Source organism: Mesoplodon densirostris, chromosome 11 (assembly GCF_025265405.1).
Source record: "Mesoplodon densirostris isolate mMesDen1 chromosome 11, mMesDen1 primary haplotype, whole genome shotgun sequence".
NCBI lineage: Eukaryota > Metazoa > Chordata > Mammalia > Artiodactyla > Ziphiidae > Mesoplodon > Mesoplodon densirostris.
This window is the reverse complement of record NC_082671.1, coordinates 98,598,645-98,615,544: the sequence shown is the minus strand read 5'-3', so window position 1 is coordinate 98,615,544 and position 16,900 is coordinate 98,598,645. Positions and strand designations below refer to the sequence as shown.

The 16,900-nt window shown below is 39.3% G+C and overlaps 1 protein-coding gene across 8 annotated transcripts in view; it reads right to left on the bottom strand.

Moving 5' to 3' along the window:
* Positions 1-4,182: 4,182 nt before the first annotated feature.
* The window catches only part of LIN7A (lin-7 homolog A, crumbs cell polarity complex component), a 245,462-nt gene continuing 232,744 nt past the window's right edge, over positions 4,183-16,900 (bottom strand). For all 8 annotated transcript variants that reach the window (XM_060112959.1, XM_060112958.1, XM_060112962.1 and 5 more), the window contains 2 exons: positions 11,893-12,111; positions 4,183-4,854 (listed from right to left, as the gene is read on the bottom strand). In XM_060112959.1, the coding sequence (XP_059968942.1) occupies positions 11,893-12,111 (219 nt within the window). In that variant the 3' untranslated portion in view covers positions 4,183-4,854. The remainder of the gene's footprint in view (positions 4,855-11,892; positions 12,112-16,900) is intronic.

Below are 16,900 nucleotides of genomic sequence, written 5' to 3'. Positions count from 1 at the left end.
CTGTGTGACCTTGGACAGGTCACATATCTGTGCTTCAGTTTTCTTGTCTATAAAATGGAACCTACTAAATAGAGTTGTTGAAGGGATTCAATGATATAGTCTATGAATGTACTGAGCACAGTAGTAAGAGCTAAATAAGTGTTAGTTATGAATAAATTATTACCTGCCTCACTGGGGTATAACTACGGTGTTTGGGTACACTGAGCAGCATTTTTGAGTGGTGTGTTTAGAAGAGCAAGTTCACATAAATAGGTGCAGAGTCTTTCATGGTTTCCATGGGGTAAGGGATTTCACTTCTTCTATTAGCTGTGAAGAAGGATCCATTAGACAGTAACCCTAGTTATTGCTAGAACAAGTGTTGAGGAGCCCCTCACAGCAAACTCCATGGGGGCGCCGCATCTGTCTTGTTTGCCATTGTATTTCCAAAACGTAGCATATGCTAGGTATACAATAAATATTTGTTAGATGAATAAACACATGGAAAAGTCTTAATTGCTATGTGATTAATCTTTAGCTCAGGTACATTCTAAGAATCAAATAAGAAAGGAGAAGTGATCTTTTGAAAGCAGGAAAAGATTCAGAGATGGTGTCTCCAATTACAATGAAAACCTTAGAGAAAAGTGGTTAATATATATTGAAGGACATATTAATGATATGTTTGATGATATGAATTTTCTTCTTTTTTAAAAATGAAAATATTTTACAAAATTTATAAATGGAGTTCCATGTTTGGATCATCCTTGTCATATAACTCAGGAACCTTTCATAAATAACTAGAAAGGTTGAGTTTTATTCATTGTAAAAACTCTGAATCCCTAAACATTCCTATCTAAGTGTTCTCAAACCCTTGAAGCCTTTCAAGTAATCGATTCCAAATTCATATATCTAAAAAATATTTATAAAGAGTCAATTCTGGTTCTAATTATGTAATTCAGACATTATAATTCCAATCAGGATAATATAAATTGGTGAAATTTTTCAAATTATCAGAAGGCAAAATTCATTTTTTTGGTCTAATTTCATTCATTTATTTAGTTGTCCATTCATTCAACAAATATTAATTGAGCGCCTCTACTGTGCTGGCATTATCCCAGATGCTAGGGATACAGCAGTCCACAAGGCGGTTATAGCCCTTTCTCAGGGATTTTATGATCTAGAGAGGGATGAGATGTGTAGGACTACCCCATGTTTCAGGAGATTTTGCCTTACGTTGGCCTCCCTGAATCTTTAGAGCATTGATTTCTACTTCATGATGCTGTTAAAGCTGGTCTTACTAACAGGCTGTGACTGTGTGATAAACCCAAACTAGCCAAAAGATGAGAAATTCAAGCATTATTCACACATCCACAAATATCTATAGATGTTAAACATAATGTAGACAAAGTATTCCAACGTCTCAGTCCTATGGGCACAGCTGAGTAAAATGAACTGAGATCAGATCAGTTTGATTTGTCATGGTTGAAAACTGCATTTGTAAATTGGTATAACCCATCCCTAGCCAAGTTCTTCAGAGACAGCCTTGAATTCTTAAAAAGCTCCTGAATGATAGATTTTGTATTGAGATCTTAGCATCGTCTTAAAAGATAGTGTAGTTCACAGAACTAGAGAATTCCCTATTGGTTACATGATGGAGGAAGCACAGAGTCTGTTAGTCTTTCCAAAGTCAATTGTCATTTAAGCTCATTATCTCCCTGTGGATGTTCTATTTCAAAGGGCAACAGAATCAAAATGTAAATGCTTCAGTGAAAAGGTTTAAGGATTCTCTTACTGAACTATGCTGTGTATTCTGCCTTCAAAATCACAGCAGGAAAGAGTTTAGAAAAATCTGGCCACCAATTAGGTCAAGGGAAAGAATTAAAATTCAGCAGGATCACTGATGAATAGTCACAACAGATTTTCCCCCAACTTTTACTATCTCATTTGTTTATAGTAAAGCTTCATGTAAGAGCAACATGATATGTCTTTTTTTTTTTTTTTTTTTTTTTTTTTTGCGGTACGCGGGCCTCTCACTGGTGTGGCCTCTCCCGTTGCGGAGCACAGGCTCCGGACGCGCAGGCTCAGCGGCCATGGCTCACGGGCCCAGACGCTCCACGGCATGTGGGATCTTCCCGGACCGGGGCACGAACCCATGTCCCCTGCATCGGCAGGCGGACTCTCAACCACTGAGCCACCAGGGAAGCCCCATATGTCTTTATTTTAATATGTTTTTGGACTTGTCAGTGGCTCTAATATGATCAGTAATAATAAAAGGCATTAATACAAGTTGTGGTAATTTTCTTCCTTTTCCCTCTGGCTTCAGTGAACCTTTAGACAACCACAAGCAGCCTCTCTAAGTCTTAGGGATGGCTACTTTTGACGAAAACTTTAGGGGAAGGCTTTCAACAACTAGATTTTACTGAAGAAAGCTGGCCATCTGACTGGTCATTTGTAAACAGGACTAGTGTGACATGTAATCTGTCCTTAGATGCCTTAGGTGTGATGGATTGCCCCTTCACTTGGACAAACGACTTGGCATACATTTATTAGCAGAAAACATTATGCAAATGAAGCATAAAATACAAAGGTTTCCAGAAAACACATGTAAGCTGTCTGCCCATTTGACAGTTGCTTCTGTAACACCATGACAATATTAATATTGACATGAAAACATAAGATAATTTAATACTAACCAACCACTTACGGCTAAACGAAAACATACCTTAAGCTCCAAATTTATACAGTGTACTGAGATGTGTTGAAATGACCATTTCCTCATCACAAGGGTGCAATGATTTCCCTTTATGAGAGTCTGTGGCATAGCCTGAATACCTTGAAATTTTTCTGTTAAATGATAACTAAAATATATGTTTTATTAAATTTTTCTTATAAAAATGGGAACTACCTCTTTCAAACTGAATAATACTCCCGTATTCTTCATTCATTCCCTTAGTCATGCTTACCTCTTCTGTAACCCTATTTTACATAACATTCAGGGTCCTCACCCCTGCTCCACCCCCACCCCAGTTCTCTCTAGTAAAAAATGATACATGTTCAAGAATGGGAATCTGTTACCACGGCAGGACATTGCTGAAATAGGTGTACCTCCTGGTTTCCTTACTGTTTGTCCTCTGTTGAGTGACGGGCTATGAAGAGTAGGCAGAACTTGGTATTGACAATAACACCACCCGACAGGGCAAAATGAAACATGCAGGGTAGTCCCAATTGGTTTTATTTTCAAGAAGACAGTTCCTAAACTGAGCTTCATAAATTTCTAATTTGAGGGACTATCTGAAATGTGAAATTTATTGTCTCTTGGGGAATCGGTTTCTTCATCTGAGAAAACAGAATATTCAAATATTTGCCTCAAGTTTTAATGATCTCTCTAGAATGTTTCAACTGGACATTTATTCTTTCTCCAGGTACATTTGTGTGGCTAAGGTATTTAAGTGCCCAAATAATTATTGCTTCCTGCTAATCCCATAAAGTAAAATCAGACTTATGTGCCTAGATTCACCATAAGTTAAAAGGTATGATCAGTATAGATGATTCTAACAGATCATTTTATAGTAAATGATACTTTCTGAAAGATGATATCTCACTGTCTGTTTACCTACATGAATATGTGTAATGAAGCAGGTATATTTTTACCCTAGAAGCAGTAATATCTTTTCATTCACAATATTAATATCTCTGGTTTCCATATGCCTAATTTTAAGAGGAGTAATACTTTTGATCTTACATTGCCAAGCATATCCAGTTTATACTTGGGAGAAATGACCTAGATTTTGTATGACATATATTTGTGTATATATATATATATGCACATCCATAATTTAGTTTTGTAAAGCCCTAAGCTTTAAAATATCAAACAGACTTCTATGACAGCACATCAGTGTAGGTAAAAAGAGTTTAGATTTCTCCAGTTTATCAATCAAAAATATAAAATTAACAAAAAATACTGAGAGCAGGGTTATTTATAAATATCATAGGAGGATCAGTTCATGAATCCGGGTCCTTTGCTAGTATTCTCTTACCAGATTCATAACACTTGGTAAGAAAAGACCTAAGTTTGTAACAAATACACTCTGATAATATATATTTTGTGGAATAAAAGACATTATATTCTGTTAGAATTAATAAGAATAGATACAAGCAAGACTTAAATTAAAAAAAAAAACTGTACTAGAGTTCTCTATCCTTGCTTTTAACTAACTAAAAGTTGAGTTGAAATTGCCCACTCTATTAATGCATAATTCATGGAAACAGAAAATAAAAAGCCAAATGCTTCTAGAACCTGAATTGAGTATAAATATAGTATAATAACTTGCCATTTTCAAGAGGGAAACAGAGGTTGAATTTGCAATTAACTGGAATTCTAATTCAGACAACTCAGCAATACAGACGTGGAACAGGTCCCCGTGAGGGGCAATGTGTAGGTTTCTTTTAAGTGGCAACAACCTTGAACTGATGCAGTTTGAACTATAGCCTAATGAGAGCTTTGTTAATCTCTGGAAAAGCTATAGACCCAAGATTCACTTAACCCTGGCCCTGGTGATTTATCTGAAAGTCATGGACTTTATTCTTCTTATACTGTTTCAGTCTGCAGACTGGAAAACCTCTCCCTTTACACACTGAGAATTCCCACTGCAGTGAATGGAAGGTCTGTGTGTGTAAAGAGCACGTGAGCAGCGGGGGTTCAGCCCCAGAGAAAGAAGGTGTCAAGTTGCCTTTGTAAAGAATTTATACACCACGTGTTCACAGTTTCTTGACAGGTATAATGATCAGTGTTGTCTTTTCCTTTACTATGTGCTGGGATTCTGAAGCACGGTTTCAAACTTGTGACTATTGGGTGTTTGATCAAGTAGCTTCAAGGACCTGAAAGGGGGGGGGAGATTGAAGAGAAATCAGTGATTAGTATTCAACTACAATAAGCTAAAAATATCAAAGAAGCATGTGCTATGTGAGAACAGCAAGGAGTATTTTGGGCGCTATCATTCATGCACAGCCTTCCACATGTGAAAAAACTGTTTGATGTCTGCAAAGGAAGTAATTACCAAATGAGGATGGAAGAGACACAGTTATTCCCTAAGATTAAAGTTTAAAAAATCAGTTTGGAAACATTTCAAACGTAAAACATTTCTTCCTCCCAATTCCAGATGACTCTATGTTTCTTCACAAAGGCAAAGAAGAGATAACCTTTATATATTATGACTCTTACGGTGATTAGTGTTGCTCCTGCTGAGATACATGCAAGCAAAGCCTCTCTCTGATAGGCTGGAAGCACCAATATCCCTTCTGTAAAGCAGATAGTAGGCCTGTCTCTTCCCCTGTGAGGTCAGCCAGCCTGACACAGAGTAGAACAGAGTAAGCAGGTGCCCCATGTGGTCACATCTTGGGGAGCAGCCTCCCCAAACATTCCCCCAGACCTGTCACTTTTCTACCATTATGGAGTCATTGCTTTCAGAAAGAACAGTGGTTTTCAATCTTTGTTTTTAAAGCTGCAGATATTTTTATTTCAATGAACGCAGAGCACCACATACAAAAAAAATTTTTAACGAACTGTTCTGGTTGACGTGAAAGTGTGCGTGGGGGGTAGGTTTGCCATCTGCCTACTCTGCATCAGCACTCTCCAGCCACCAAGGCTTCTAGAGAAATGCCTAAAAGCACCTTGGGCCCACAGCATGGAACTGAAAGTCAAGCATGAGGCCGCTGTACGTCTTCAGGAGTCACCTAACAAGATACTGCATAGAAGTATCATCTGCCATTAACATTCTAACTACTCTACTACTGCCGCTACTATTACTATTGAGCGCTCACCAACTGCCACATAGTTTGTTAAGAGTTTTACATATTTTTTCTTATTTAATCTCCATAACAGACCATTTTCATGAGTCTCACATTGAATAACTTCCTTCAAGTCCCTTAGCTACCAGGTGACAGAGCTACCCAGTGACCGAGTTTTTAATCCATTAACTTATCCAGTTACATGTCCTCAGGGAATGGGACTTAGAGCAGATGAATTGTAGTAAGAGTCCTGGGTCTCTTCATCTACCCAGAGGGGGACTAGACCCGAGGGATATGCCAGCAGCTGAGAGCACTGGGCATCCAAACTGTGCATCACTGAGATACCCACTGGGAAGAACCACCTGCCCCAAATGTTCTCACTATTTCCCTCATTCCCATGATGTACAATTGAACAGATGAATGATTCCTTGTTTTTTTAAATAAAGCCCTCATTTCCACATTAGTTTAAATTTTGTTGATCAAACTGCTTTGCTAATTTTTCAATGAGCCACTGTGGTAGGCAGAATAATGGCCCCTGAAATATGTCCACGTTCTAATCCCCAGAACCTGTGAATATGTTAAGATTCCACGGTAAGGGAAATTAAAGTTGTAGATGGAAGTAAGCTTGCTAAACAGCTGATGTTAAAATAGGGAGAGTGTCCTGAATTGTCCAGGTGGGTCCAATGTAATTAGAAGTGGAAGACGGTGAGAGAAGAGAGACCCAGGGAAGGGGATGTGATGACAGAAGCAGAGGTCAGAGTGATGCAATGTGAGGACGCGACCACCACTGGTGGTTTGGAGGGTGAGGAATGGAACCAGGAGGCAAGGAATGCAGGCATCCCCTGGAAGGTGGAAAAGGCAAGGAAATGAATCTTCCCCTAGAGCCTCTGAAAGCCCAGCGAGGCTGTCTTGAGCTTCTGTCCTACAGTATTACAAGAAAATTAATGTGTATTCTTTTAAGCCATTAAATGTGTTTTGTAATTTTTAGGGCAGCAACAGGAAACAAACAGAGCTGTAACGGCGAAGTACTTTGAAGCATAGGGCGCTGTCTTAGAGGGAAGTGGTCAGGGTTAGCGCCAACTCTAAGCAGTGTGAGACTGAATTCCTGGAAAGCTCATGTGAATGTGTCTATGAGGCGGGATGGGATATGAAAGGGCAGGTGCCATTGAAGAAAGAGGAAGAGCAGCACAGCTGTTAAAAGAAAGAGGCTTTGAAGCCCACATCCCTGGGTTTGAATCATGGCCCTATAACGTCTTAGCTGTGAAATAAGTAGACTTAAAAAAATCCTACATGACTCAGTTTCCTTCTTTAAAAAGAGATGAAAATAGTACCTAATACTCATAGGGTTATTGTAAAGATTAATTAATTCTATATACATGAAGCATTTAGAAGAGTTCTTGGCATACCCAATTTCTTAATAGATTGTATCCAGCATTATGATTACTATAATAAGTTCTGGTGCAGTTTTCTGCTTGGTAACTCTGGGTTCCTTGACTTCAGTGTTACCAGAACTATCCTCTGGGCCCTCTCAGTAAGTGGGCTGCAGTTCTGGCAGTGGCTGCCTGGATCAGACCGTGAGGCCCGTGGCTGTGGCAGTGGAAACGGAAGGCACAGAACAATAAATCGCAGATAAAATAAGGGAAGCGGGGGCCTGAAGAGCAAGAGGAAAAAGAAAGTCAGTGAGGCTACTGGCAAAGGCTGGCTGCTTTGTAAATCTGCTAAGATGCAGCCTGTATTTGAATGTAAATGAACTCTTCACCCTGGATCCGCCAATAGAAGGTCAGAGAAATTAAACAAGCTTTTGGTCTTGACTTCCTCAGAATAGTGACATCTCAAAAAGTATTCCTCCTCTTTCTTACTTTTATTATTTGGGAATCTGAGTGAAATATGGATTTATATAAGTCACACTTTTAAAAATGAGATGCTGGGGCTTCCCTGGTGGTGCAGTGGTTGAGAGTCCGCCTGCCGATGCAGGGGACATGGGTTCATGCCCCGGTCCGGGAAGATCCCACATGCCACGAAGCGGCTGGGCCCGTGAGCCATGGCCGCTGAGCCTGCGCGTCCGGAGCCTGTGCTCCACAACGGTAGAGGCCACAACAGTGAGAGGCCCGCGTACCGCAAAAAAAAAAAAAAAAAGAGATGATGGGCTTCCCTGGTGGTGCAGTGGTTGAGAATCCACCTGCCAATGCAGGGGACATGGGTTCGAGCCCTGGTTCGGGAGGATCCCACATGCAGCAGAGCAACTAAGCCCATGCGCCACAACTACTGAGCCTGCGCTCTAGAGCCTGCAAGCCACAACTCCTGAGCCCACGTGCCACAACTACTGAAGCCCGCGCGCCTAGAGCCCGTGCTCCGCAACAAGAGAAGCCACCGCAATGAGAAGCCTGCGCACCGCAACGAAGAGTAGCCCCTGCTCGCCGCAACTAGCGAAAGCCCACAGGCAGCAACGAAGACCCAATGCAGCCAAAAGTAAAAATAAATAAAACAAAATAAAATAAATGAGATGCTTATGGGGTGGGGAACAAAATAGGTGAAGGGGGATTAAGAGGTACAAGCTTCCAGTTATAAAATAAATAAATCATGGGACAATGTATAGCATAGGGAATATAGTCAATAATACTGTAATAACACTGTATAGTGGCAGGTAGTAACTAGACTTATCGTGATGATCAATTTGTAATGCATATAAATGTCAAATCACTATGCTGTATGCCTAAAACTTAATAATCAAAGTCAACTACACTTCAGTAAAAAAAAAAAAAAAAAAAAAACTCTTAAAGCTGAATAAATGGGACACTTTCTCAAAAAAAGTGGGTATAGTATTAAAAAGAAACCTATATTCATATTATCTGCTTAGGTTTCTGTAATGTAATTATGTAGTGATCATATTTACTACATTTAAGAAATGTAGTATATTGTTCCTGATTAACAAAGATGGAAGTTAGGGAAAAAGACAACTGAGATTCACTTCAGGAGAAGTTTAAAATTAAAAGTAGGCATAAGACACGTTTTCCACACACTACTTGCATTCAACCATTTTCCATCTGTATGCACCACTGACCATTGCTAGTTACTTAATAACTTCTACCATCTCAGACAAAATATTATTTCTAATTTATAGAACAGAAGTTACATTTCATGTGATAAACAGTAAGACAATATCTGACAAGTATTTTTGCTTTACCTGGTCTTTGCTTGACTTGTCAAACTTAAAAAAAAAAAAATCAGAGATCTGTTCAAAGTAAATAGTTTCAGATCTCTTCTCAAAAGCAACCACAGTATGCGTCAGCAAGTGTAACAAATCCCATTTAATCCTTAAAATATCTAATTAAAAGTTGAACAAGAGCTAACGTAGGTCTCTTTGACTGAATCCACCATAAAATCCATGGAAATTCTCAAGTGATTTAATGAAGACTGATGGAGGAGAGAAATGGAATTGAGTATATGGCCCAGCAGTATTTATGGCCAAGTTGTATACTTCCAAAGATGACTGAAGGAGCATAAGTACTGGAAGCTTTTAGTAAGACCTCAGAAGTCGGAATGGCAACATACTTCTTTTAAAACACTTTAAAACAATTTTACTATGGGCCAGTGTGGTAGAACAATTTAGGAGAATTGGTACAAGTCTGTATTATTGAGAATGGAAGAAAAAATCTGTTCAGGAAAAGAGTGTCCATGTTTGACTGAAGAATACTGGATTGTTATTATTAGCAAAAAGACCTTTGCAAGGATTCTGAAAGTACAAATGTGAAGTATCTTTACGTTTGAAACGGATTAGAGAGAAGAAGGATATGGACAAAATGACTTGTCTGTATGCATCCAAATCATTCCGTCATCCCAGTCCAAACCACCATATCTCTTGCCTGGACTCCTATATAATAGTCTCCTAATTGGTCTCTGTTTTTACTCTTACCCTGCAATAATCTATTCTCCCCAAAGCAGCCACAGTGATCTTTTTTTTAACAGTTTTTAAAATTATGTCACTCTTTTGCTTAAAAACCTTCAGTGGTTTCCACTGCAATAACATCTAACTTCCCTAAGCAGTTTAGAAAGCTCTCTATAACCTGGCCCCCATCTATCTAACCTAACTACCTCAGCTTTCTTTCTATTCCTCAAATGTCAAATAGGCTCACATCTGCCTCAGAGCTACTGTACTGGCTATTTCCTCCTCTTCTTATGCTCATTTCCTGGCTTTGCACTGTCATTCAACCTCAGCTTAAATGTTACCTCCTTTGAGGAGGGGTCTTCCCTGATCACCTCACAGAAGGTCATCACCTAGCCAGTCTCTATCAAAGCACATTATTTTAACTCTACAAAGTACTGGTCTCAATAGGATATTTTTTTATCTACTTGTTAATTAACTATCTCCTCCAACCAGAATGTAAACACCATGACGGCAAGGATTTTGCTCTGCTCATGCTGTTTCTACAGCCCACTGAACAGTGCCTGGCCCATCACGGTAACAAATAAATATTTATTGTTAAATATATATGCTGTCTATAAGAGACCCACTTCAGACCTAGAGACACATACAGACTGAAAGTAAGGGGATGGAAAAAGATATTCCATGCAAATGGAAACCAAAAGAAAGCTGGAGTAGCAATTCTCATATCAGACAAAATAGACTTTAAAATAAAGACTAGTAGAAGAGACAAAGAAGGACACTACATAATGATCAAGGGATCGATCCAAGAAGAAGATATAACAATTGTAAATATTTATGCACCCAACATAGGAGCACCTCAATACATAAGGCAAATGCAAACAGCCATAAAAGGGGAAATCGACAGTAATGCATTCATAGTAGGGGACTTTAACACCCCACTTTCACCAATGGACAGATCATCCAAAATGAAAATAAATGTAGTTTTTAGAATGGAATGTAATTTTAGATAAAGACACCAAACTGTGATATATATATAACAAAACTAGCAGGCTATAAAAGAAAAGATAGTTGAATCCCCAGAACTCTCTGAGAATAAATCCCATACTCTTTTTACTTCCCCATGCAGCTTCTTTTCATGAGTGGCACAAAAAAGTTGAAAATCTCTTCTCGAATTCAGTGTGTGCAAACAGTAATCTGATATTGAATGAGTTAAAACCACCATTACCCATTGTCATCTTCCCAAGAACATTTGAACCTCATTTCAAATACACATTTGCAGACATCATAGCATAGAGGTATATAACAATATGAACTGTCTCTTCCAAAGGATAGCAAGGAAAACTTACGTAACTCCAGAATTTCTGATGTTGGCACATGAAATACTTGGCAAAATAAGAAGGGAAAATAATTCTATGCTACTTGCAAGTGTGGTTGTGGGGAATCCACTGAAACTATTGCAGCTTCGTATCATTCATCTAAAAACATGGTGTTTTAGTGATACTTACTGTGAAGGGTTTTTTGAGGAATAACATGTGAGAAGAGCCTAGCACATAACAGGCACTTCAGAGATGGTGATTCTCACTCTTAACATTTTTTCTTGAATTTTCTTAAAAACATGTAGCAAAACCTGATTTAGCATTCTTTGTCACAAAGTGGAATTTAGAAGAAAGGCAGGTGTACCTTAGACACATTTTAAGTGAGCACCCAGAGAGAATTTCAAAATCTCTCAGAGCATAAACACTGGCAGGTCTCTACTTCATTCTTTTCAGTGGAGCAGTTTTCTAGTAAACTGTTTCAGTGTTCTAAAGGGGATCTTCCCAGGATCAGCACTATATGGTTTAGTTTGTACACTGTGCAAAGGCAACTGGCCAAGGAGGTGAGGGGGGATGGAATCTAGCCCACACTCTTGTCATATAGCATGTGCCTGAGGATCTGGGTTTGCACAGAGGCTGCATTTTTGTAATTTGTATAAAGGTATCATATAGTGTGTACCTGGCCTTCCTAAAGAATATCATTTTTCAAAAATACCTTACATTTGCAGGGAATATGGCTGAATGACACATAAAGTAAGCAACTGTCTTGTTTACATTTTCTGAGGTCATTTTGTTTGTTTGTTTGATTTTGTTTGGATTATTAAATCTAGTAATTATGTTCCAGCTGTCTAAGAAACTATATTTAAAAAAACAAAAAACAAAAAAAACATGTAAGGGACTTTTCCTTGTATAGAGGAAGGCACCTCTTACCTATGACATGTGGTTTTGCTGTGTTTGTTGCTGCCGCTGCTGTTGCTGTTGTTGAATTAGCAATTGTTGCTGCTGCCGACGCCGGGCTGTCCGTAGCTTTTCAAAGCGAGCCTCCATTTCTTCCAAGACTTTTGGGGTGTATCGGACCACCAGCTTGACGCTGTCCTTAGCAGCCTTGAGTAGTTCCACAGCTTTCTCATGGTGTTCTCCTTCCACACTCTGAAAAGACAGTGACATTTCTTAAAGGGGAGAGTTTCCATGTTCTTTTCTCGAGAGCCAAATGTGACATTAGTATCATAGTACAATCCTAGTCTGAAATTTCAAGAAGATATGGCAAATGAGATGTATTGCCATTGTTATTATTTATTACATTTGTAGCTGAATCGTGGGCAGGTTAGGCTGCACTGGGGTACAGGATGCATTGAATGGAAGTTCAAGTTAGGAGGGTGAGAAACAGTGAAGAACTAAACAATAACACTAACATTGAGAATGGAATTTCTAAATTTCACCTGGAAGAGTAAATGCACTAGTCTGGACACTTTGGAAAAAATATAAAAATAGTAACGAATGGGGACTTTGCCTATCTGATATTAACATTTATTAAGAATCTAGGGCTTCCCTGGTGGCGCAGTGGTTGAGAATCTGCCTGCCAATGCAGGGGACACGGGTTCCAGCCCTGGTCTGGGAAGATCCCACATGCCACGGAGCAACTAGGCCCGTGAGCCACAACTACTGAGCCTGCGCGTCTGGAGCCTGTGCTCCCAACAAGAGAGGCTGCGATAGTGAGAGGCCCGCGCACCGCGATGAAGAGTGGCCTCCGCTTGCTCCAACTGGAGAAAGCCCTCGCACAGAAATGAAGAACCAACACAGCCAAAAAAAAAAAAAAAAAAAAAAAAAAAAAAAACTAGGGCTTCCCTGGTGGCGCAGTGGTTGAGAATCTGCCTGCCAATGCAGGGGATATGGGTTCGAGCCCTGGTCTGGGAAGATCCCACATGCCGCGGAGCAACTGGGCCCGTGAGCCACAACTACTGAGCCTGCGTGTCTGGAGCCTGTGCTCCGCAACAAGAGAGGCTGCGATAGTGAGAGGCCCGCGCACCGCGATGAAGAGTGGCCCCCGCTTGCCACAACGAGAGAAAGACCTCGCACAGAAACGAAGACCCAACACAGCCAAAAATAAATAAATTTATAAAATTGTTATATTAAAAAAAAAATCTACAATGCTTAAAGCAGTGTCTTATTGGTGTAGTAAGAAACAGTAGAACAAAACAGAGTCTAGAAGTAGATCCATCATATATAAGTCTTGATTGTATGATAAATGTGAAATTTGGACCAAAGGGGAAAAGGACTGTTAAATAATGATGCTGAAACAACTAAAATAAAGCACAGGTCAGTGTTCATCATCTTGCAATGCAAAAGGAATTCTTAAGTAAAAATACCAAGAAAACCCCCCACAAAAATCAGATTTAAAGATTGTAAGTTTCTATGTCTCACACACCATGAAAGGTCAAATAAACTATAAAAAATGTTTTCAATACATGACAGTCAATTTGTTAATATTCTTCAAATGAAGAGCTCTTACAAGACAGTAAAGATCTAAGCAAAATAGGCAAGAGAACTCATGGACAAATAATAATTTTAAAAGGCCCAATAAACCTATGAAAAAATGTCCAAGATCCCTAATAATTAAAGAAATATAGATGAAAAAATATTTCATTTTTAATTTAAAAATGGTAAAGATGCATTTTTAAATATGGTATATTGACAAGGACATAAGGAAAAGGTACTCATATACTGTTAATAATATAACACAAACTGGTACAGTTTTTCTGGAGGGCACTATCGTTATGCATTGGATAAACCCTTTATAAATGAAGATTTTTACTTTCAGGAAAATTTACTAAGGATATAATCAGATATACACACATACCTATAAGACAGATGTGATGTGACAGAAAGCAAAAAATAAATCAATTCTTGGCTTTTGAGTTTCAGAAATACTCTTTGAACGTCATGGCACAGACAATAGCTGGGGAAACTATGTTTACTATAAGTAAACTCAAAGAGGCTCTTCCCAACCCTTTTAAGGTTTCTCCAGGTTGGGATTAGGGAGTAGTAAAAGAGAAGAAAAGTTGTAATCAGACATAAGAGAACCCTGAGAAAAGGAGGCAGTCCTTCCCTTTCAGCTGACCCCCAGGGTAGATGACATAACTCCTATTTTATAGGATCCAAGCGCAAAGGCCTTTTTGACTTGCTTCCTGGGTAAAGACAGATAGGGACCAAGATAGGCTTCAACACTGCCAGAATACCAAAGAGTGGCACTGAAGTGGCAGAGAAGGCCACCCAAAATTGGTTGAGATTACATTTTCACAAGCCAAGGAGAAGGGGGGCTAAAATGAATATTATCTTGAGTTACAAAAAATAATTTGCATTTCAAGCACACAAATTATATCTTGAGATTCCTAATGACGACTATTACACAGATTTGGAGACTTAAGAATTGTGTTCCATTCTGTCATTTGCTTCAGCGAGGTGGATGTGGACTGCAGGAAAAAAAGGCTTTGAACTTAGCAATGAGATAGCCATTGGTGGCCTTCAGTCATTTGTCCGAAAACCAGGCAGATACTAAGGGTTTAACAAATGACTGTGGAGAGCCCTGGAGGCAACTTATATAACCATTCCTCTGCCAAGTCTGGGTTAAATAGAGAGCAAGGGGTTATAAACAGCTGTTGAGCAGAGTGGATTTTTATCTGTGGCTGAAGCCTAGGAAAATAGGCTTATTCACTGATTAATTTATTCCTTTAATTATTCACTCAGTCATTGACTTGGACACTCAACAGATGTTTATTAAGCATTTATTTTACCAGTCATGTTCTACTACGTTCTCTGGAAGAACATGGACAGGGGAAAACTTTGACAACTTTGTACAACACAAACTCGGTTTTCAGTGTGCTCGTAATTACTTTATAATTTGTCCCAAGGTGATTTGTTAATGTATTAACAATTAATGTATGGAATTCTCCTTTAAAAGGAAAACTGGGTAATTTGCTTGTTCATACCCTTCTCTAGTTTCTTTTCTAATATTAAAACTTACATGTTTATATGTTTTAATAACAATGGTTCACCCATTTTCTAGGCCAGATGATTAGTCTCCAGACTTCTTTTTGGCTTTTGTTCTATTTGCTTTCATTTAATAGGGTTGGAAATTCTAGGCCGGACCTTTGGAGGCCCATTATCCCAGTTTAGGCACTCTGCCTACAATTTAGAGTTGCCACAGGAGGGCTGTGGGACTAATACATGGGACCATCAGGCTCTCACCATAGAGAATGGCTGAGAAACACGGCTGGTGTGCCGTACTCAGCCCTGCAGAACTGGCAGGATTACCTCTCTCACCCACAGTGCTGCTCTCCCCAATACAGTTAGCAACTGATAAAAAGCAGACTCCATGGGAGATTCCCTGGTGGCGTAGTGGTTGAGAGTCCGCCTGCCGATGCAGGGGACACGGATTCGTGCGCCGGTCCGGGAAGATCCCACGTGGCGCGGAGCGGCTGGGCCTGTGAGCCATGGCCCCTGGGCCTGCGCGTCCGGAACCTGTGCTCCGCAACGGGAGAGGCCACAACGGTGAGAAGCCCACGTACCACAAAAAAAAAAAAAAAAAAAAAAAAAAGCAGACTCCACGGTCTTTGAATCCAGAATTTTGCCTCAGTGCTGTATCTTTGGTTTAGACGGTGACTCAGATTCTTTCGGGCTCGGCAGAGTTAACAGGTCTCCTAGTCTGACTCTACCTTTTCCCTCTGTCTTTCCCACCAGGGCACAGAACCCACACGGGATCTGGGCAGTGTCACACTTCTTCATTTCTACTACTAAAAATGCTGTGTTAAAAATAATACAAATTACATGATTAAGCAGTATAACAGAAACTAAGAGGTAACTCAGAGATTTGAAGAAATATAAGCATGTTTATAAGACTATCATTTCAAACACTCAATAACTTTGTTTTTAAAATTGTTTTCAGAAAAATCTTGAGGATTATTCTGGGTGGCTCTCTTTTCCCACTGGCTTTGCCTACTTTATAAATACTTTGGGGGGCATATGTTTGTCTTCTTAAGCTATAATTTATCTCTGGAGTGCTTTTAGTCCTTCAGTATAACTTTTTAATAAGAATAAGGCAGTTTTCTCTCCTTTCTTTCCCTTTTAAAGTAAGAACAAAAAAGCAGACAACCTTTCCATGGAGTTCCTGTTCCATGCATAAAAAAAGCTATCTGATCAGTTAGGGTATACACGCTGAGGAACAAACACCTGTCAGCAGGTATTCCCTTAGCCCTCAAAGTTTATCATTTATTCCTACTTTTGACTTAGTCTCTCTCACTCTTAATGAAACTATGCCTCATTTCAAGCTAAATATTTAAAACATGTTTTGAAATAGTTTATTTGTAAACAGTTAAGCTTTCTATTACAGATATATATGTGTGTATACACACACACACACACACACACACACACACACACATCCTCCTAATTCAGGAATTGTCCTTTATAACAATTAGCTCAGTTTGAGCAGTCACTGAAAACCAGCTTTTCACATAGGATGAAAACGTGGCCCTTACGTGATTTGAGGAGACCAGGGGAAACTTCCAATTTCAAAGTGAAATTCCCTCCTCTATTAAAAAAACCCTGAGCTTTATACTTTCCATAAGAGCTTTCTATACTTTCTAAAAGAAATTCTGTAGTTTTAGATTTCATCCTCTTGCTTTAAGAGTTTATTGTACCTACTACAATTTGAGGAAGTCATTAGCATGGATTAATTTAACAAGGCTTTCCAACAGACATCTGGTAAAAGTTGGATGTCATTAAGGAGGTGAGGGGTGGTGAGGAAGGCATGGGGGTATACTAGGTATCCAGGAAATTTAGACCAAAGAGAAGTGATCTGAAAAAAGAAAAGCCCCTAAAGAGAAATATTACCTACTCCATAGTAGTGCCTAGTCTGGCCACGAGCCTTTACCAAAGTAAA